Source organism: Xenopus tropicalis, chromosome 3 (assembly GCF_000004195.4).
Source record: "Xenopus tropicalis strain Nigerian chromosome 3, UCB_Xtro_10.0, whole genome shotgun sequence".
NCBI lineage: Eukaryota > Metazoa > Chordata > Amphibia > Anura > Pipidae > Xenopus > Xenopus tropicalis.
Genome location: NC_030679.2, coordinates 79,534,022 through 79,556,830, shown reverse-complemented (window position 1 = coordinate 79,556,830; position 22,809 = coordinate 79,534,022). Strand labels below are relative to the sequence as shown.

The following is a 22,809-nucleotide window of genomic DNA, read 5'->3' as shown; positions in this document are numbered from 1 at the left end:
AAGCGCAACTTTTTACGCAACTTTCGTAATGGATACGAAAAACTCGCGTTTTTACGCAAAAATCGTATTGGTAACGAAAAATTCGTAAAGAATCCGAAAAAATCGCAAAACATACGAAAAAATCGCAAAACATACGAAAAAATCGCAAAATGTTCGTTTTCAAGTCGGAACTTTTCCAATTCGGGTCGGATTCGTGGGTTAGTAAATCAGCCCCCATGTATTTGATATATACCCTAATAAAGTAGTTTTAAGCAGAACATAGGACAGGGAAGTGTGATGAAATGTTTTTGCAAAAATGTTTTAAGTAATTTGAGTGTAATACCTGTGATATTATTCCTATATTCCTTCTATAACTTTCCCAGTACTTGCTTTACACTTGGCATTTTCTTTCATGCGCTTTGATGAATTGTTGTAAATGTTTAAAGATAAATAATATTAGGATGTCTATAGCAGTTCATGTTTTTAATCAAAGTTTTAATGACAGGCCAGAAGTCAGATTGTTCATTCTCTGCTGATTTCTTTGTTAATCTACTCACATCTTCTGTACAAGAATAGTTGTCATTTGTAGAATGCAGGAATTTGGCAGTTATACACTGAGATAAATCTAATAAAACATATTACATTTATAGACTTGAATCACTTTTGATTAAAGAAAACCATTAAAAACATTTGGGGGGTTTTAACACTACACTAGTATAATATCTGTTAAATAAGAACATGCACCCTTACTTAAAAATATAGGGAATGGGAATTATTTATACAGGGCTTTTCTCCTGTGGGGCTTACAGTTCTTTACAGTAATCAAGGAAGCAATTATAGGTAGACTAAGGGGCCTATTTATTATGCTGTGTGAAAAAAACGATGACCAAATACACTACACATCACTAGGCACGACTGTGTAAAAAATGGGGCACCTATCAAGCTGTATATGGTTTTCAGCTATTGCGTACCGCTGTGTAAATATCCGTTGTAAACTGAAGCAGCCACTCGATGTGAATATGTGAAAATATGGCATTCATCCATCATAAATAATGGTGTCAAATCTGGCACACACTTTGAATACACCGTTTTTCTGGCGTTAATCTTACAGTGTATAGCCAACTTAATACCCAGGATTTTTTGTAGTTGACCATCTTATACAACAATTGTTCAAGTGGCACATTTCACTAGAACTTGTTAAATGCATTTTTTATGAAAAATAATTTAACTATGTAACATGTTCCAAACTGTTTTTGTTACAGGATTCTACTATGAGATTCCATCTATTGGAGCAATAAGAATCAACACGCAAGTTAGTATTATTGGTACATTTACAGAAGAATACAAGTTAATTAATATGTACTTATTATAATGCGTTTGCTCTTTTAATGCATTTAGTCACGTTTACTTTCTATACAATGTGAAATCACTTTTGTGTCTGTATATATTTATTTAGTTTTTCATAACTTGAATAGCAGAGTGTTTGGAACAGGCAGTGATAGGTGCACATGTGTGGCTAATATAATAGGCTATTAAAATGTAAATAAAGTATACGATAGCTTTAAACACAGCTGCCCATTTTGACCTAAAGTTCTCCATGTATTAATTGCAAACAGCTGCCGTAACATAAACACTCTGACACTAATAAGACTTTGCAAGACTTAAGTCATTTTGTAACAGAAATACAAATCATTTATTTTTTTTTTGCTAAAGCAGTCGAGCATGATTTCACAATACATATAAAACAGGTTTTCTAGCAATAGTACTGTATGAAAAGATGCTCTAATTTAGATAGCTGACTTGGTCAGTACATTTTAGCCATTACTTAATGTAGCAATAATTAGGTTTCATTACTCTCTGTGGGGCACTTGACACAGACAATTGTGAACAGAACAGTAGCTGTTAAAATTGCAGGTGGCTGCAAGATTTTTTGCAATGCAGTTAATTATTGCAATTACCAAACAAATGCACACAAATCACAAACATTATCTGGTTATACTGTTTTGAGGATTTCTTAAGTCATTCTTATTAAACCAACTTTAAGAAAACATTTATATAAACCTTCACACATTAATATTGATTGTGGTTAAAAATAGAATGCTATATGGCACTACATGACTTATAATACTTGATATATTTTACTTTCAGCATCAACAATCTCTTTTCTGAATATAATATTTATTTATAATTATATTAATTAAATACAATGACACTGATTTGTTTCTTTATTTCATTGAATCTTTTACAGGAGTATTTAGATGTCCTTGGAAGGCCAATGGTTCTGGCTGGAGATAAAGCAAAACAAGTTCAATGGACAAATGTTTACTTAGATGCATTGGTAAGAGCAATATACATTTGTTAAATGTTGGAAATCAGCTTAATAGCTTAATAGTGCAGTAGAAGCTTGGGCATAAAAAGATACACTTGTATTTGGAGGATAAGCTGTACTGGGCAGAGACCACCTTCTTCTTTTCTCAAACACTGAGCACTTAAAGCAATACTGTCATGGAAAAACATTTTTAAAAAAAAAAAAAAAACACATCAGTTAATTAAGCTTCTCAACCAGAATCCTGCATTGAAATCCATTTTTCAAAAACACAAACAGATCTTTTTTTATATTTAATTATGAAATCACACATGGGGCTAGCAATGTTCTTTATTTCCCAGGGTGCTGCAGCCAGACTCGGGCACAATGCACTGAGATGGCTGCCTACACACCAATATTACTAAACAAAAACATTTGTTGGTTCAAGAATAAAATTTTAAATAGTAAAGTGAATTATTTGCTATAAAAACAGTGTATTTTAGAAATAAAAAGTATACCATAAAAATCATGACAGAATCCCTTTAAACTTAAAGGTAATTATTTTTGTAATCATATTTATTTTATTGTATTGACCCCCTATTTGTCCTATTAATGTATTGTTCTACTGTACAGAACTTCAAGCACAAATAAATATATATATATATATATATTTCCAATAATCATGAGCACTCCAGCGTCGTTCAATCAGATTTGCCCATCACTACTAATATTTGTTTTAGAGCAGAAATAACAAAAGCAAATGTGATATGTAGGAGATAGTTGGTGTAGACGACTGCTGGATACATGAAATATTTGTAAAAAAGTAAACCTTCATAAAAAGGGTAACACAATATTAATGCTAACTAAAAATAGCTAGAACCATCTGAAATGTATATGGGAAATGATTAATGATAGCAACGATAGTGACTACCTTTTGAAAGCCTGACACTCATCTTACCATATAACCAAACTTCTGTTTAAGCCTTTTTTGAACATTCATGCCGCTTATCTTTTTTTTCTCCCTCCCCAATGTAAACATTTGCAGGAAATCCTAACACTTAACAGTATTAATGAAGAGAATGCGTTTTGTTTTTGTTCTTTCATGATTTTTATTCTGGCTGACAGGTTTCAACCATATCTCTAAAATGTTCTTGAAGTTTCATAAATTTACTGTAAAACATTTCACATTTGTGTTTGTGTCAGGATAAGGGGCAGAGAAATATGACTTAATTGACCTATTTATTTCTATCTCTTCCCCTGTATGTGACCAGAAGTTCAGTGTCCAGATCTTTTGCAATTCCTTTGTTCTTACTGGAAACTTTAAGGATGTGATGATGCTTTAAATTTTTCTGCTTATAATATGAAAAAACAATGACTTTTTAAGGTATCTTTGCATCTTTATTATAAAAAATACCCTAGATGATGGACAGTTCTGAAAACAGATATACTTTTAATGATAGTTTTACCAGTTTTTTAAGATTTTTTATTATAGTTATGTATTTATAAAGCACCAAAATATTCCACAGAGCTGTACAATAGGAGAGGGAGAAATGTAGCTAACATACAGGCTATACACATTCCCGCAAGGTGTGGCGTTGGGCAAATTCAGAAGTAAGAAAAGTGAGAAATAGTGATTAGCGAATCTGTCCTGTTTCGCTTCGCCATAAAATTTGTGAAACAGCAAGAAAATTTGTGAAACAGCGATATTTTTGTGTCTATTTTTTGTCACCCGCGTCTATATTTTTTGTTGCCTGCGCTTTTTTGCTGCGGGCGCGCCCAATTTTGACGTGACTGCACCCTATTTTACACGACCACATCCAATTTGACGTGCAACAAAAAACATCAGTGCTGTGAATCTTTCCGGAAGTTTCGTGAAACAATTCGCCAATGTCGAAATGTGGAAATTTGTAGTGAATCCATGCCTGCCAAAAAAATTTGCTCATCACTAGTGAGAAATGTGTAATTAATGATTAATTAGTAGGGATGCACCAAATCCAGGATTCGGTGTGGTATTCGGCCCAGATTCTGACTTTTTTGGCAGGATTCGGATTCGGCCAAATCCACAGTCCTGGCTGCACCGAATCTGAATCCTAAAAATCTTGTGACTTTTTGTCACATTAACATGGAAGTGGAAAACTTTTCACCGCTCGCAACATTTAACCCTTCAAGTTTCAAGTTTATTGTCATATACAAATAACAATGAAGCATCATTACTGTAATGAAATTTTTTTGACCCGTGTTCCTCCCAACTTTACATAGACAAAAAAAAAATATTAAATATAATAAAAGTGTGCAATAAAGGTACAAATATTTACAATTAAAAAATGCAATGAAATATTTGAAATTGTGCAGTGAGGATTTAAAGTGGCTTTGCTTAAAGCCACTTCTAATATGCATAGTTAATTAGGATTAAAACCCTTCTAATAACCCTTCTAATATGCATAAAATAATTAGGATTAGGTTCGGTAATTGGCTGAATCACTTACAGTGGATTCTGGGGTTCGACCAAACCCAAAAAACTGGATTTGGTGCATCCCTAGTAATTAGAGTGAGAAATGAGTAATTGAGCACGTGATGGTGGCTTACAGGAGAAGCAAGAAGTGAGCTATTCTAAATGACACTTAGGGGCACATTTACTAATCCACGAACGTCCGAAAAGCGCCCGAATGCGTTTTTTCCGTAATGATCAGTATTTTTGCGATTTTTTCCGCCGCCCTCACGACTTTTCCCCGAATCGTCACAAATTTTTCATCACCGTCGCCAAAAAAACCTTACTGTCGCGCCAAGTATGAAAGTTTCGGATTCATTCAAGCTTTAGTATCATGACTTTCCTTGGGCCAGGTTGGAGCTGCAGAGTGCCATTGAGTCCTATAGGAGGCTTCCAAAATCATGCAAAGTCGGAAAGGTTTGCTCGCCGTTTACGAGCGCTCAATACGAAAAAGTTGCGACAATTCGCAAAAAAGTCGTAACGGCGACGAAAAAAATTGCAAAATGTTTGTTTCCAATCCGATTTTTTCCCATTCGGGATTCGGATTCGTGGATTAGTAAATGTGCCCCTTAGCTTCTTTAAAGAAATGTGTTCAAAAAGATTGTATAAGGGCTGAAAATTTGACAGTTTGGACAACATAAGATTGATATTAATTTCACAAAAGATTTTTCAATTGACAAGCACTTGCTCCCCAAGGAATGCTGTACTCTGCACTACGTCCCGCATTAAAAATTTGGTATTTTGTCCAGAAAGAAATATATATAATGTTTGGAGTATACTGTGTTTTGTGTAGCCTAGTCCAAATCATAAGATCTCATTAGACTGGAAAAAGATTGGAAACATGTTTATTGGACTTTATTACTTTCTGTTTATTTATACTTTAAAGTGACTGCATATTATTAATAACTGCCTTTTGTTTTATGCAGGAGCTTGGTCTTGTGATCACTGGAACACTTCCTGTTTTCAATTTAACAGTAGACCACAATGGAAAGAAAGTAAGTTTGTCTGCCAGTTTTCTAAATGGGTTGAATTATTTACTGAAAACTTACCAATAGAATCTGACTAAAATTGAAAATTCAAATGTAAACATTTGAACATAGATAAAACCCTTAAGCATGTACTAATGAATCACTATGTGTTTACTCTGTATTTCTTATAGTAATTCTCCTTAGTAGTATGGCATCTGTTTAGTGTATTACTTGCTACTATGTTGGGATGCACCATGGTATGCGTTAGATACAACACCATATTGGCAAATATCTTACATATATTGGCTGTGCCTGTAAAGTTAGACATGGAATACTTTACATTGTTTTATTTGCTGTATATATCCAAATTATTATTTTTTTATTTTTTCATTTTGCATCTCCACTGTAATTATCCAGTTCTACATACCTAAAAACTAATTCTAAAACTGTTTATGAATAAATATGATTTTTACCCCTTCTTTGTATGTTAATGCTAACATCCCTTTAAAATTATAGCAAACATCCATGGTATAATGTCTTATGTCACTAAACTACAATTTTTTTTCAATGGTGCTTTAAATAGGAGACATGCTGTATGAATTTTCATTATAACGTCTCATTGATATTGCACTCCAGAGAATACTGTACCATTAATAATCATGACTACTTTAAATCCAGATTATTTGCAGAAGTCACTAGTGGAATATAGTTGACTGATTAATTGGGTTACATGCCCGTTCAGGAATAAAACAAAGATCTTCAAGGAAATGTGTGAGCTACTTGTACTATTTGAAAGGACTATAAAAAGGCTGTGTTGCCTCCCAGATTTCCTCTTGCTTATAAGATATAGACGACAATTCTAATTTAGTTCCCAAACATAAACAACAGAATAGTATGACTGACTATGTCCCATAGAGTCGATTTTAAGCAAATAATTCTATTTTTTTCTGTGTAAAAATATAACAGTACCTTGTACGTGATGGTAACTAAACTGAATAAATCAATATTGCTGGCAAAACAATCCTATTATAATTTTATATTTACTTTTTTTTTTTAGCAAACTTAAGGCATGTCGATCCCAGTTATGGGAAAAAACCCAGGTCCCAACCCAGGCATTCTGGATAATAAATCCTATACCTGTACTATGTTTACAGCTCACTCATCATACTACACTCTCTATTAAAGCAACAGGCTGAGGATCTATAGAACTGTAACCCTATTCTGGCTAGTTTTTGCCCGGCTAGTAGGTATGAGCACGGGCACATGTGACTCCAACACACAGGCTGGGCCTTCGCAAAACGGAAGAATGGTGTTGCAGAACTACACCTCTCCACTGCCACAACGTGTATATATGTAATTATGGACGCCAGAGGTTCTTTTGCATTGAACTAGAACTTGGTTTATTAATAGTACACAGCATATGCAGGGTTAATACTCACAGCATTGAGGTAGAATAGCACACAAATGTCAAATGCAGTTGCAGATAGCAGGAATAGTATGGCACCACTGTGGAGATAGGTATAGGGAATAGCCAGGAGTCCCAAGGGTGTCTGCCTTAGCTGGACCGGATCCCTACAGCAACGGTGGTTCAGGGGTTAATAACAGCCTGAATCCTATGTCTGACACTGTGGTCCCTACAGTAAAGCAGCAGAGCCTTGGGTGTACTAAACCCTCTATTTTGTGGGAGCGTACAGCTGCTCATACCAAATAGCCCTGAACTAAGTCACACTCCTAAAGCATGCTATAACAGAGTCTAACCTGCAAATGACTACACCTCATTCACGGGGTCCCTGATCCCCGACTTAGAATCACTAGATGAATTTGGCTTCCTCTAGGGCACAGAATTCTGGGCCTAGTTGAGGACCCAGGCTCAATGTGCAACCTGCTCTGGATGATAGGAATGCCAAAGAGGAAGTGCCCACACCCTGCAAATCACTATATTACAGTGTGCAGGAAGTGGTCATCCTAACTAAGGGCCAATAAGTGCATAGTGACATATAGATAAAGTAACAACATTACATTCTGCTCAGTAACAGCAGATAACACAGTGTAGGAGTAAAGCCATAGGGAGCTTAATTCCTATGGTTCCCTACAGAACAATAATTAAATCTTGGTGAGAAGGCAACTGGGAATGACTCGAAACAAAAAAAAAAAAAAAAAAACTTGCTACCAGCCAAGCTACGGATCTTTTAAATATACTAGAATACCTTATAGATACATCTATTGAAACTTACTGGTCCATCAAGCCCTGAAGCCAAGGACACTGTTAGTGTTATTGAGATAAGATTTATGCTTAGCCACCAATTCTACACTTGGCAAAGACTTCATACAGCAGTTAAAGTGTGTCTTTTTGTACAACTCAGCCACAGAATGTGACAGTTTCTATTTGTGACCTACTGATCAACTGCAAATTATTCTCCTGTTGTGCTCAATAGCCAATGTCTTGCTACCCCGGAGTGCAAAGCAACACTTCTTTGTGTCTTCTGCAACAGAGTTAAGTGCTTATCTTGGATACTACTGACCTGAATAGATGCAAATCTAAATAGCCCCAATTTACCCCTTGAATATCTACTTACTTCCACTGTTGCTGTTTCATACTGAACCAGATGCCTTTGCTTCCGTATAAACATAAAAAAAAAGAGAGGCACTTTTTTGTTTATCAGAAACTTGTTAAAGCTGTTTTCTGCTTCCAACATTTACCATACCTCTGGCTTAGGCAATATGCAGAGGCCTGGCATAACTTGTAAACGTTTATCTTTACAATTTATTGACAGGTATGAAGGACACCTGCTTATCAACATTCTACGTCCTTTGCAGCTTCTCTTTAATCCCTACCACCTAGATTATTCTGATTCTACCTTTTTTAGTGCTATTTATTCCCAAACTATCCAAGAAATCCTCCTAGTATTGCACATAACAGACCATCATATAACATTTCCATATTGAACACTAGAAAATGTAATGATTTCAAAGAAGACTTTCTTATGACTGCAAAGTCACCATGTTTTTAACTTACAGTGCAGTGCTTTTTTCCCCATAATTCCAGAGTAATTGCAGTTGTGAGGATGAGATGCACCTGATGTAATTGTGGGCGATGCATTAAACGCATGCAATTGTGCTTGCACTTCAGTGCCAATCATGAAAAGAAAATGTTTGCTGTCATGATGTCATAATTTCCATAAAAATGATGACATCTGGAGGCAAGTGCACTGCATCTATTGACACAGGCTGCAGTTGGGTCCCCTGTTACAGTAGACACACTTTTGCAAAATTCATAACAGTAGGTGGGATGAAGGCAGTGATGCCAAATACAACTATATGAAAGTGCAAGGAGAAGCTTTAGATGCAAATATTTTAAACAAATGCCATTTTTTTTTAAGGCAACAGTTCTGGGAAACTTTTTGCAATTTCGTAAATGAGCCTTCTTATCTTAGCCAAGTAGTGACATGAAAGTTGATATGAAATTCTGATTTGATACCTCCTGATTTGAAATCTGTTGTATCACATTGAAGTCTTCATGAAGTAAACAAAGCCATTTGGAAAGCTCAGACTGTGAACTTTTGGAGGAGACTATTTCTTGATTATTTGCTCATGCATAAATGTATTCTGGAAGTTTATTGGATACACAATTTGAAACTGAAAACTGCTGATTAAAATGTATCCGTTTCAATTTAAAGAAACAACATCTTCAGGCTTCGTATATAAACATATTGTTCCTGTTAATGAGCAGTTTGAAGTAACATTATATGAAATTTACCACAAAACATCAAGCCTTAAAAATAATCTAGCATATTAAATGTATATCTTGTTGATAAGCAGTGGTTATTGATAGTGCTATTAAGCTACCCACAGTGTAAATCTTACAGTCATTATTAAAGTGTTTGTTTTATTAGACTTTATAACCTCTAAGGGAAAATTCACTCTGGGCTTCCTGACAAAAGCCTATGTAATATAAACTTGGCCACACACACCACATATTTTTTATTGGTTTCTTGGGACAAAAAAAAGCAATGTTTAATTGAAGTTCATGCAAAACACTATCAATAATGTTTCTTTATATACGAAGGGTATTAAAGTATGCACAGATAATTGCATCACTGCTAGTATGTATTTGTCTACACTTACCTAGATCTGTATTTTGTTGTCTAGAATGTTTACTGAGGTGTATAATACTTCTGTAATTTTAACCTAGAACCAGTTAATCCTTGGAGTTATGGGAGTTGACGTTTCATTAGAAGACATTAAAAGGCTCACTCCTCGTTTTACAGTAAGTTACTTAAATTATTTTAGGTGTGTATAATAATTATTAACACACCATGAACAAGAGCAGTAAAAAATTTTCAATATAGATTTTGGCAAAACATAGTGGAGGACTGTGGTTTAGTTCCTAAAATGGTGGCAGACACTTCACACTGTGTTCAGTAACAAATATGTATCCTCCCTTTACAAAACAGTGTAGTGCTTGTAATCAAATATAGTTTAAGAATGCAATACATATCATTCTCTCTAATAAAATTATAGGTTTAAAATGTGCTATTTACCTTTGTATGTTCAGATAAGGCAATAAAAACAATTATGGAAAGTTTATAGCAATAAACCAATTTTTTTTATTTGAAAATATATTTGTAAAGAATAGAAAGGAAAGGTAACTTTTATTATAGTGTAATAAAAAATAAAATACATATATATATTAAAATGCATATTGAAACGTGTAGATATGAGTAAAGAATAAAGCTTGGTGAATAACCTATGCAAATCTGGTAGGCCTGAGTGCTTTCTAGTGTATTCCCAAGTGTTTTCTAGTGTATTTCTGGTGTGTGTGTGTGTATATATATATATATATATATATATATATATTATAAATGCAGAATAGAGTGCCGCACACAGGGACTTAAAAAAAGGACAAAAAATCTTTATTAATCCAACATTTCGAACACATAGGGGCAGATTCATGAAATTAAGAGTTCGATAAATTCGGATTGGATACGAAAATTTCTGAAGATCACAAATATCACAAAAATGCTTACGAAAAAATCATATTAGTCACGATAATATCGTATTGGTGATCCGAAAGTCACAAAATTTTTGTACCGAACGATTGTTAACAGCGGGAAAACCTTTCTGATTTTTTCGCGCAAGCATACGAAAAAGTTGCGTGGGCATCGAAAAAGTCACGCAAGCGACAAAAATTTGGCGAAAATACGCTCGGACCGTTCGAATGAACGCTCCGAGCATTTGTGTCTTAGTAAATCTGCCCCTAAATGTCTTCAGGGAGTGTTCGAAACATGTATGTATGTATGGGTACGCAGCGCTGTACAATCTTACAAAACTACACGCAGGGAGGACAAGTGTTATATAATAAATAAATACAATAAATATAAATATATATATATATATATATATATATAAATACAAAGGGAGTAAGTGCCATGTGGTATGAGACACAGTAGGAAAGAGGTCCCTGCCCCATAGAGCTTACAATCTAAACATTGGATTAATAAAGATTTTTTGTTCTTTTTTAAGTCCCTGTGTTTGCGGCATTCTGTTCTTCATTTACATAAACTTCTGGCGAGCACCTGGGGTAGTTGATTGTTTGTAGGGAGTGCTCTTTTTGTTTCTTTTATAATATATATATATATAATATATATAAGCATTCTTCAGAGAGGCACTGCCATAACAACTCTTAAGGCAGGCTTATACAGGTATAGATCATTGCTTTATGATACATTTCATTGCTATTTGAGACGTTAAAGAAAATGCAAACAAAATGGGTTTATTATAGAATAATATTTAAGCTTGAGAGGCCTGCTGTTATGAAGCTGTCTGCACTCACATAAACTTCCTAATGTCTGCACTAATGCACAGGGGGCCAGCCTCGAAGTGTGATACTGAACTGAAAGACACAATTATATTTACACAAGAAAATGTGAAACTAAAGACAGGCTATTTACCAGTTCTACGTATATGAATATATTAATGTATATAATGTAAATAGAGAAAAGAATTAATGCATTACGGCCATCAACCCAGGTGTATGTGGCCATTTGGGTGACAGAGGAAGAGTAAATTTTGTGGGGGGGGGGGGCAGAATATCTTACCTTAAGGGAAGGTATAAATAGAGTTTCTACTATTTTAATGCTCTTTTTCATCATAAGTTTTTCATGTTTCCAATGTTATTTGCTTTGCAGCTATGCCCCAATGGCTATTATTTTGCACTTGATCCTAACGGCTATGTACTGCTTCATCCAAACCTTCAACCAAAGGTATAAAAACACATTGATATTGAAAATAATGTACAAAAATGCAGCTGTCATTTGCCATAAAAATATGCTATAAAGCTTGAATGACAGTTGCCATTTTTACATAGGAATTAAATGATTAATGCTTATGTGTGTGTCATAGATTTTATTGCCAATAGTATAGAAGAAAACTGCCAAATGTCTATATTTTAATGGATCAAAGTTAAAAGTAAGCAATTTTTTTGATCCATGTTATTTGTTACATGTATTCATGTTTTAATGTGAACATAAGAATATAGAAAACAATATAGAATATAGCAATCAATTGGTATAACTTAGCACCACAATTTAACTGTAGTGATGAGCGAATCTGTCCGTTTCGCTTTTACAAAAGGTTCGAGAAACAGCAAAAAATTTGCTACATGGCAAAATGGCGCACGCCCCCAAAAAAATGATGCGTGCTTTAGTTTTGTTGAGGCATGCAACAATTTTTTTGACGCGTGTCATTTTTGACACAACAATTTTTTTTAAGCAGGCGTCAATTTATCAGAACACCTCTCAGTGTTATTACTCATTAGTTGTTTTTTTTTTCATTTTAATACTTTTTTTTACCACCAAAAATTAAATGCTAGGGGGTATATATTTATCATGCTGTGTAAAAAGTGGAGTAAACCATCACCAGTGATGTTGTTTATAGCAGCCAATCAGATGCTTTGATTTGATTTTCAACTGTTGAAATCTAATTGCTGATTGATTGCCCTGGGCAACATCACTGGTAATGCTTTACTCCACTTTTTACACAGCATGATAAATATACCCCTTAGGGCTATATTTATCATGCTGTGTAAAAACATTACCGGTGATGTTGCTCATAGCAGCCAATCAGATGCTTTGCTTTGGTTTTCTAACTGTTGAAATCTAATTGCTGATTGGTTGCCCTGTGCAACATCACTGGTAATGCTTCACTCCACTTTTTACACAGCATGATAAATATATCCCTTAGAGCAGTGCTGTCCAACTTCTGTTGTACCGAGGGCCGGAATTTTTCCGACCTACGTAGTGGAGGGCCGATAATGGAAGCCAGTTTTGACCACTCCCCTTTTTGCAACCGCACCCACTTGAAACCACACCCATGTTATCACATGACCATACCCATATTAATGGTTGTAGTACAGCAAAAACCTGCCATACTCTGCCTTCCCTACCCTGCCTGTGTGTGCCATACTCTGCCTTCCCTACCCTGCCTGTGTGTGCCATACTCTGCCTTCCCTACCCTGCCTGTGTGTGCCATACTCTGCCTTCCCTACCCTGCCTGTGTGTGCCATACTTGGCTGGTTTGTGCCATACTTGACCTGTGTGTGCCATACTCTGTCTGCCCTACCCTGCCTGTGTGTGCCATGCTCTGCCTTCCCTACCCTGCCTGCGTGTGCCATACTTTCACTGTGTTTGCCATTCTTGGTTGGTTTGTGCCATATTCTGCCTGTGTGTGCCATACTCTGCCTTCCCTACCCTGCCTGTGTGTGCCATACTCTGCTTGCCCTATGATGCCTGTGTGTATGGCACATACAGTGACACAATGCTGGCACTGCTCCTACAGTCTGCACAATAACTATATATTAAAAAACTTTTTAATTGCAGTACCACCTCAGTATATATTCTTTTTGTAGTGTGCAGGGATTATTTGTGGGTTTCTGCTGCTCCTGAGGTGTGAACAGGGGAACAATGGGGGTGATTACAGCCTGAGCCTGAGGTGTGAACACTGCAGGGGGTGAACAATGCAGAGATTAAAAGGTGTGAATAACACAGGGAATTACATATTTAAACAATACAGCCTGATTACAGCCTGAATCTGAGGTGAGAACCATGCAGGGGGCCAGTTAATCTCAGTACTGATACCATTTAAAGCTTACACAAAGGTAAGCCATCAAAGCAGCCAGACAGGTGGGGGGCCACACAGAGGGGGGTCGCGGGCCGCATGCGGCCCGCGGGCCGCCAGTTGGACAGCACTGCCTTAGAGTACAGTGACAATGCAAACTGAAGAAAAGTCAGAACCTACGTGTTCTGCAGTACGTTAGTGGCAGTAGTTTCCCACACACGCACAAGAGGCCTATTTCTCTGACTCATGTTCATGGATTTAATGAACCTTGGCTGGTGTGTAATATTTATTTTACTATGTGTTAAAAAGTAAGACATTTTTAAAACTTAACCAAAACAGGTTAACCAGAACTTAACCAGAACTAAGAATACTAAATATATATATTACTTACACACACACACATGTATGTATAACATATGCCCAGCTGTGTATTAATTCTAGTAATGTGCATAGTACCCTCTTTGGGTGCACAGCACTTGAAGTAAAAGTACATGCCATGCCACCCCTTCCTATACAGGTATAAGTTGCACCCATATGCATGTAATGTGTTTACATGAATGCACAGATGCTATGTGTACAGCATAAAGAATAACATTGCCTTATTGCCTTTATTATAATAATATGGTTTTCAATGCACCCTTTTAGTCCAATCCAAAACAACCTCTCTTATTCTTCCTCTCTTTCATCTTTTTCATACATATCATGTGGGCTCTGGCATCCACTCGAGATGTGTTGCAAGGGGATTTTTTTTTATCATAATCCCCTTGATGGGATAATTATAGGCTTTTAAAATTGTAGTGTTGTTTTCCTTACTCTGAAAAGTACAAAATCTATTTTGCAGTTTGCATTGTAACTTGACAATTCATTGGAAAGGAGGTTTAAAGTCAAGTTTTCTGATACCAGAATATCAGCCATATTCCAGCTTCTTTTATTGTGTTTACTGTATATAGTATTTTGGTTTTAATTGGTAAAACCAAGGCCTTTTCTTTGAATAAACATCTTCAGGGTTAATAAAAAATCAAATCAAAACTCTCTAAACTGGGAATTTATTTTGCTATTTCATATTGTGGTTGTACATTATTTTAAAAGATTTTGTGAGAGGGGGTTCACAATGTATACATCTATGATTAATATAATCTTGTAAATAGTATTTCAGCAGTTTGGGACATAATTAACTAGCATGTACTGTCAGTTATCATTGATGCAAATCACAATGAAGTATCTATCTTCAGGGTCTTCAGGACATAATGAGCGAAATATGCATTAGGAGGTGTTCACTTTTAAGTCAACTTTTAGTATGTAGATGGAACAACTTTAAGTAACTTTTCACATGCAGTACTTCAAATTGCATTAACTATTCTCCACTTATATTTCAACAACATGTTGAACATGTCAAAAAAGACAAGTCTGCCAGTGCACCTCTATTTACCTATTTGTTTCAGGAGGCACTATCTGCTGTTTTTTTTCCTACGTAATCCATGATCCAATTAATTAAAAGCAGACCATTTATATCAAAGAAATCATTATGATCTCTTTATGACAAATATTCAGTATCCCTTTTGGGACTATTACTATATAAATAGCCAAAACTATAGTTTTTGCTGGTTCACCTCTACTAGAAAAACTTTTACTAAGGAATGCTGGGTGTCCTTGGTATTTTACCATTTTAATAGCTGTGGGGATGTAGCTCTTTAGGTAGAGGCAGCAGCTCCTATCACGCAGGTAAGAGACAGGTACACAGGGATTCCAGCTGAGTTCTGGGTGAGTTTATTTAACACAGCAGGCTTGACAGCAAATAAAAGTTCATACAGCTGATATCCCAAATACAACCAAAAGTAGCGGTCTTGCTAAAACTCAAAAACTGTCCTTCCCAGGGGCACACAGAGCCACACTTGGGCAGGATAAGCCAATATAGGTAAATGCAGGTTACACTCTTTTGTAGGATTCCTGCGCTTTCTCAGAAGCGGCTGCACTTCAGTCCCTCAGTCCTTAGGGCAACATACAGTAGCTGGTCCTTGCTACTAGGCATCCACCTCTGTGGATAAATATTCAGCTCTCAGAGGAAAACAGTTCCCAACACACTTTTCCCCAAACAGGAAAAGTTCCACACTGCAGCTCCAGTGTCTCACCTCTCTCCCAGGAGAGAGCAGTCCCCAGACTATCCCTGGAGCCACCTATTAGGTACAGGTGAAGCTAATCAGCCCTCACAGCTGAACAGGCCCTTAATTTCACAGCCTTCTGTACTGCTTCATGGAGGATTCTGTGAGGGAAATACCTTCCTACTGTGATTTTCCCAACCATGCTACATAGCCATATAAAAAGTTATTGCTCACGGTTGTTTGTGAATGTTTAAAGTTTGTTTTTTTTGTTTTTTTTAAATTGTATTGGAACACCAATTTTTAAAATTAACAGTTGAATTGGCTGTATTATTATTATGTATATAATAATCAAGCTAATTTGCCAACAACTAGAAGCTTAGTACCAAAAGTAGGTAATATAAATGTATAAATGTACTTATTTTAATACTTCAGCCTGTAGGTGTAGGTATTCCCAAGGTAAATTTAAGACAAAGAAGACCAGGCACGCAGGTAATGTTGAGTGAAAGTGAGCTGGTGCTTAAAGCAAGCAATATGGGAACTGACAGCAGCGAAACTAACATTAGTATAGATTGAAAGCATGTGCTGAGATATTTATATATCTTGAGCCTTAAGTCATTATTATTTAGACAGTGCTTTATTAATATCAAATATGCATATCTGTATTTCTTATAGTACTGTTTTATTTATAATTGTAAAGCATTTAATTCTCTGCTTTGCTGGCTTTTACATTCCCTATGCAGAGCAGCCAATTATAGCTTAAGCCTGGCTTTCTGCTTCTGATTAAAGATTTCCTTTAAAACAAATGGACTCCTGTTTTTTTCCCACCTCCCAAGATCAGGTCTGCCCTTTACAGCATTATAAAAGGAGTAGCAGTGCACTATATGTCTAAGGAGTATATAGCAGAATAAGAAAAAAAAAACATATGTAAACTTTCAGTCCAAAAATTATGTCTTGTGTTATTTGGTGCTTTGCAGAATAGCCACAGTATAAGCCCAGTGGGGCCTTATACACTGCCATGCAATGTTCACATTAAATTAGTCCCTCTACAACCCTTTCTGTGCTTTTGTACTACTGTGTAGTTTTCAACAACAACAAAAAAAGAAAAATACTTTAAATCAAAATTTGTGGTAAATGTATAACTTTTTCCCAGAAATAAAATACATAAAATGTATTTATTTATTGCTGTATCTGAAAGTCAGCAATAAACTTATTCAAAATTAAATAATAGTTCATGATCCTTGGTTTTGACTTGTGCTCCTGATGATGATTAAGCATTTCCCATGTAAAGCAATCATTTAGTTATCAATGCATTTTTTAAAGAGGTGGCAAAAAAATATTTATGTATGTAGAGGGTATGAGATTGGTTATCTAGAAACCAGTTATCCAGAAAGCTATAAACTACAGGAAGGTCATGTCCCATATACTCAATTTTAAGCAAGTAATTCACATTTTTAAAAAAGATTCCTTTTTGGAGACAAAAGAATCTTACTTGGATGTATTTAATCTTTAAATTACTTTTTAGTAGACATAAGCTGGCCATACACCTTCACATGTTAGTCTTCTTCTGTTGAACATTCAGATATTGGTTATACTTTTAAATGCACCTATCTAAAACTACATTTAGATTGAAATTGTATGATAAAGCCCTAAAAATAACAAATTGGAGGATGTTCTGAACATAAATAGTTGGCAGACACCAACCAACATTTATTGTAGGTCCCCCAAGGATATTGACAAATACAAAATTTTTATTATTATCTGACCACAGTTTTCTAACCTGTCTGATTAACTAAACCGATCGGCATGGTACGAAAATTATCGGACAATAATTCTGAACCCACGCATCGTCCGAAAATCATACAATTGTGCGATTTTATCTGTACGTGTATGGTAATCCAAACTACGGAAAGATCCCTTATCTGGAACCCCTGGGTCCTGAGCATTCTGGATAACAGGTCTCATACTTGTATAGGATCTATTCTTCAGAAATCTTGGATAAATCTATTGGATGAAGTGTCTTTATGTTATTTGGTATACCTTGCCTAAAATGCAGTAAATGCATTTAAATAATAAAATAACCAAATATAATGGATCTTTCACTAACTTGATTTTATTCATACTTGATTTGGCAATATAACCTAAAAGAACATATCTTAATATTACAGAGGAACAGCAATTCCTGCATTTATATAAAAATAGATTTTTAAACATTACATTATGAGGAATGTCTGTTGGCTTTTTAAGCCTTTTGGTTGATTCTGGATACTTGATCTCATCCCCTTATTTTGGCAATAAACTGTTTTTCTTTAATCCCTACCATTAAGGATGGAAATGTCAGGCTATTATCAATAATTAAATAGCTCAATTTTGGTGGCCATCAGCTCCCATTTGTGGGGAAAAAAGTATCCATAGGTAACTCTGACCATTGCCTATGTAAATGTAATGTAAGCTCCCAGCCAGCAGTTATAAGCATAATCTTACTGACAATGATTATACATGTGTGTGCCTTTCCACAAAATAAGCTTTCAGTAGTTTGGGCTCTTTGATATTTACAGGCAAGACTTACCACTGCACTTTGAGTGGGATTTAGTAGGATTGCAGAATTGCTGTGTTGACCTTAATGTCTTGTTCTGCCTGTAGCACAGGACACCCACACAAGTAGTTATCATTTTTTGCAGTTATTCCTTCTATATCCCTGTAAAAAAAACAGTTGCTTTGTGACACTGCTGTAGCTGTGTGTAATATTTTATTCATTTTCTGTGTCTTTTCCTATTAGCATGGTATGTTTTTCTTTCTATTTATGAGGTTTAGTTTTCCACCACACTCCGTTGCATGACAGTAATAAGGATTGCATGAGATTTAACTTTTAACTGTTTTGTTTTGCATGCTACTATTTAGTCATATATACATATATTCATGCAAATTATTAATCAGAAATAAATGAAATGCTGCCGCTGGCCTTATAACAGCTAACAAGTGTGTTCCTTTTAAAGTCACCACTGTATAGGTAAATGTCACGTTCAAGTGATTGATTGGGATTATATTTATTTTTTTCCTTCAAGTGCATAGCTGCATGTCTTATAAAATATATTAAAAATGCATAATGTATAGTTTGGCAGTCAGATTCATTAGGAATGCTGAAGCCAAAAAACTTAGCTATTTAATTACTCTAGAGACTAAGTTCATTCTGAAAAGTCTTGATGAATTATCATATAAAGTTCAATAAAAACAAGTCAGTCGTCTGCATTGTTCTGCGCTCTTTTTAGCTGTTATTTCAATTTGCCACATATATGAGGTGTTTTATTTTCTTATGATGTTCTTTTTTCTTTTCTTATTTTGGTTGGAATGAAACATGTCTGCTCTGTACTGGCAATGCCTTCATGCATGCTCTTTGGGTATGATTCTACCATTCATAATCTATTGCATGTAAGAACTTGATTTCTTTCATTTTTTATTACTTTGATGCATTTTTTATGTGTGAATTGACTTTCATTTGTATTTCTTTAAATAGAAAAGGATAAAAAGAATTAAAATTGTAAATATTTACATATGCGTTGCTTTTGAATAGCAGACATACTTAAGAGTATAAGCAGTTCAAAATAAAGCCATCATGACAGTAAACATCAGCTGTAGATCAAGTAACAAGCAATTGCTTGAAGAAAAGAACAAGTCCCATGACTTCAATATGCATAGCCTGTATCTACAGCACAGATTATCACTTTACAAGAATGTTCAGGCATTCACATTAGTCCTCTCTCCAGCAGACCATGAGTTTTCCTACCACAGCCATACAAACATGCTAGATACAATTTAATCGAAAACCAATTTACCTAGTAGTGACTTTTTAACTAACAAAGAAACCCATGTAAAAAAGGAAATAGTATACACCATAGAGATAGTCATAACAACAGTCAAGCACAAGACCCCACGCTGAGAGGCAAAATTGCTAACCATGAAATCACCATGACTTCCAGTATTTAATTTAAAGACAGTAATATACCCTTTAAAGTTGGAAAACATGTATTATTTACAAGTATTTTTGTTGCTTTATTACCCATGCATAGTGTATATGGGTCATGGATACAAAAACATATGTTGTAACAAAACAATCATGTCTCATGGCCTTACAGAATTAGTTAAAAGTCTTACAACAGAGATTTTAATGCTTCTTCACAATGTAATTTTTTACTGCACTGTTTAAACATGTATACATTTGTAATGATTACAAAATCTCATTTTTTTTTGTAAGATTTTGCTCCAATATGTCATATCACCATTTGTGAATCACTGCACAAGCTAATACCCTAATTTTAATACATGACCTGTTTACTAGTAGGGGCAGTATATAAAACTTTGCATCTTAAACTGAACCTCCAAAATACAGTTGGCTTATCTACTGCTTCCTATAGCCAGGTGCCCTATGCCTTAACACTAGCCAAAGGTACTGTACCTACCAATCTCCTCTGGCAGGTTTGCTCTCTCCATGTGTGCTAGACCCCTCTAAGTGCAGGTTACCTGTGAGTCCATGTAACAGTTACTTTGCACCTTGAAGTAGTTCACAACTGAAGTTCTACACCTGGCTCCTGGAATAGGAGACCTGTATGTTATATTCCAATTCCACCCACAAACAAACTTGCACCTTCCATCATCATCTATTTCTTATTGCATCCATTGTTTACTGCCCTGTTAACCTAGAATAATCAAAGATGTACCAAATGCTTTGTTTTGAACTGTATACCCCATTTTTAAAATGAGTTATGGCAATTAAAAAATAGATGTCATGCTTAATTAGTGTTCATGTAAAAATGATTTTTTTTTCTTTTATAAGTTTATTTTCTCTTGATTTTAGTTTAATTAGTCAACAAAGTGAAACTGTTTACTGTCTAGTCACTAGGTACTATAAGAAAAATACTTTTATAGCTGTATTTTAACTATATGCCATGGTACAGGAGAAAAAATGGTGACTTAGTAGATGTAATTTGCATTTAAATAGAAATGTAGATCTTAGATTCTAAGCTGCTTCTTAGCAAGCAATTTCATAATTATCCTTTGTTGGAGCTATATAACATGCTGATGTTACATGGTTATTTCATAGCGCAACAAATCCAAAGCGGTAAGTTTCTTCCTTTAACTAGCTTAGGTGGTTTCTGTAGTAAAGGGTAGTTGTGCTTTTGTAGGAACTTATTAATTTTATTGTGTCATCGTAATTTCTTCGGCACAGGACCTAAAATCTCAGGAACCAGTAACATTGGATTTTTTGGATGCAGAACTTGAAAATGATCATAAAGTAGAGGTAAGACTGTGGAGTGTTCTTGGCATTTAAACCCGGATTTACAGCTAAATCCAGTTTTTGGAGGCAAGACAAATTGTTTCAAAAAGCTCACTTTCAGGTCAAGCTTGAGTTCAAGGATCCTAAATTTTAAGCATATCTCAGCACAATAGCAAAAGCCGCCCAGCAATGATTAGCTCCCCCACTATTAACTTGTGAGAAAAGGACCTTTTGGTTGACTTATATCTACAGGCCTTGGAAATGACAAACTAACTGAATCAATAAACATGCATACATTTTATTATTGTGTTAAGAATATTTTCTCTAGGTGATGACTGATGAGTTTCATATGTCTGGGAAAAGTGTGCAGAGTAGCAGGAGGCAATAGCCATAGATCAAAACAGGAGAATATGGAGTAACTTAGTATATTATAAAATATAAGCTGTCTGGATAACTTGTGTTCCTGCTTCAGACATGTTGCAAATTGGTCCAGAAACAAATTTAGAACTCAGCAACTGTGAATGGAAATAAACAAACAATTGTAATAAGTTATGTGCATACAGAGTCACAACTTCTGCTAAATGTATGTTCTGTAGATTCGCACTAAAATGATAGACCTTGAAAGTGGAGAGAACACGTTCCAAACATTAGTCAAATCTCAAGATGAGGTAAGAAGTACATTTTTTCCACTATTAAATTTCCAAATAATATCACCAGTAAATATTACAGAGAGGCTCATTTATGAAAGTTCAAAGAAAAAAAACACACTTTTTAAAACTTTTTTCTTTTATTCTATTAACTATTCGAGGTTCCAAAGAATATTATCAAGTATATTTGTGTTCCCATCTTTTCAATTAAAATTGTAAAAAATCAGTCCTCCCAGTGTTAAAAATACATTTTATAAATATATAAAAATTGAAGATTCTGAATAGCAAAAATACCTTGTTTTCATATTATATCTGAGGAATCTGATTTTTTTTTTTTTCTAGAGATACATTGACAGAGGGAACAGAACATACACTTGGGGTCCAGTCACTGGAACAGACTACAGGTGGTTATGTTTACATGACACTGTCTTTTAGGTTTTTTTGTTTGTTTGTTTTTTGCATATAATTCTTTATATATTTTTTAAATGAAGTTGAAATTCCTAAAGTACAATACTTCACCTATAAACCACAACTATTTATGTTAAATACTTTGGATGAATATTTGGTGCCTACTCAGTGTATGTGTAGCTATTCTCCATCATTTGAATTCCCACTATTTTACATTCACAATCACATTTTATTACTTTTGTTGTATTGAAAATTATGCCATTATATTTTATTTAAAGATAACTTGATAAGAATGATAAGAATCATAAACCTAAGTATCAAATATTGTTAACAATCCTTAGAATAAAAATAAAAGTTCAATATAACTTTCCGATGCATGGTAAAAGTGTTGGTTAAATTAGATGTTAATTTTTACATAATGAATCCTCATCTTTCCATAGATGTGTAGAATATCTATATTATGTGATCAGTGGATTTAGTGACATCCCCCAGTGGAAACAGGTAGTGATGAGCGAATTTTTTCACCAGACA

At 34.9% G+C, this 22,809-nt stretch overlaps 1 protein-coding gene across 1 annotated transcript in view; it reads left to right on the top strand.

Annotated features, from left to right (window-relative positions):
• Nucleotides 1-22,809, top strand: part of cacna2d1 (calcium channel, voltage-dependent, alpha 2/delta subunit 1) — a 309,871-nt gene that overhangs the window by 244,196 nt on the left and 42,866 nt on the right. The window contains 8 exon segments of the mRNA NM_001097269.1: nt 1,242-1,291; nt 2,228-2,317; nt 5,699-5,767; nt 9,933-10,007; nt 11,929-12,003; nt 21,176-21,247; nt 21,820-21,891; nt 22,213-22,274. Coding sequence (NP_001090738.1) covers nt 1,242-1,291; nt 2,228-2,317; nt 5,699-5,767; nt 9,933-10,007; nt 11,929-12,003; nt 21,176-21,247; nt 21,820-21,891; nt 22,213-22,274 — 565 coding nt within the window.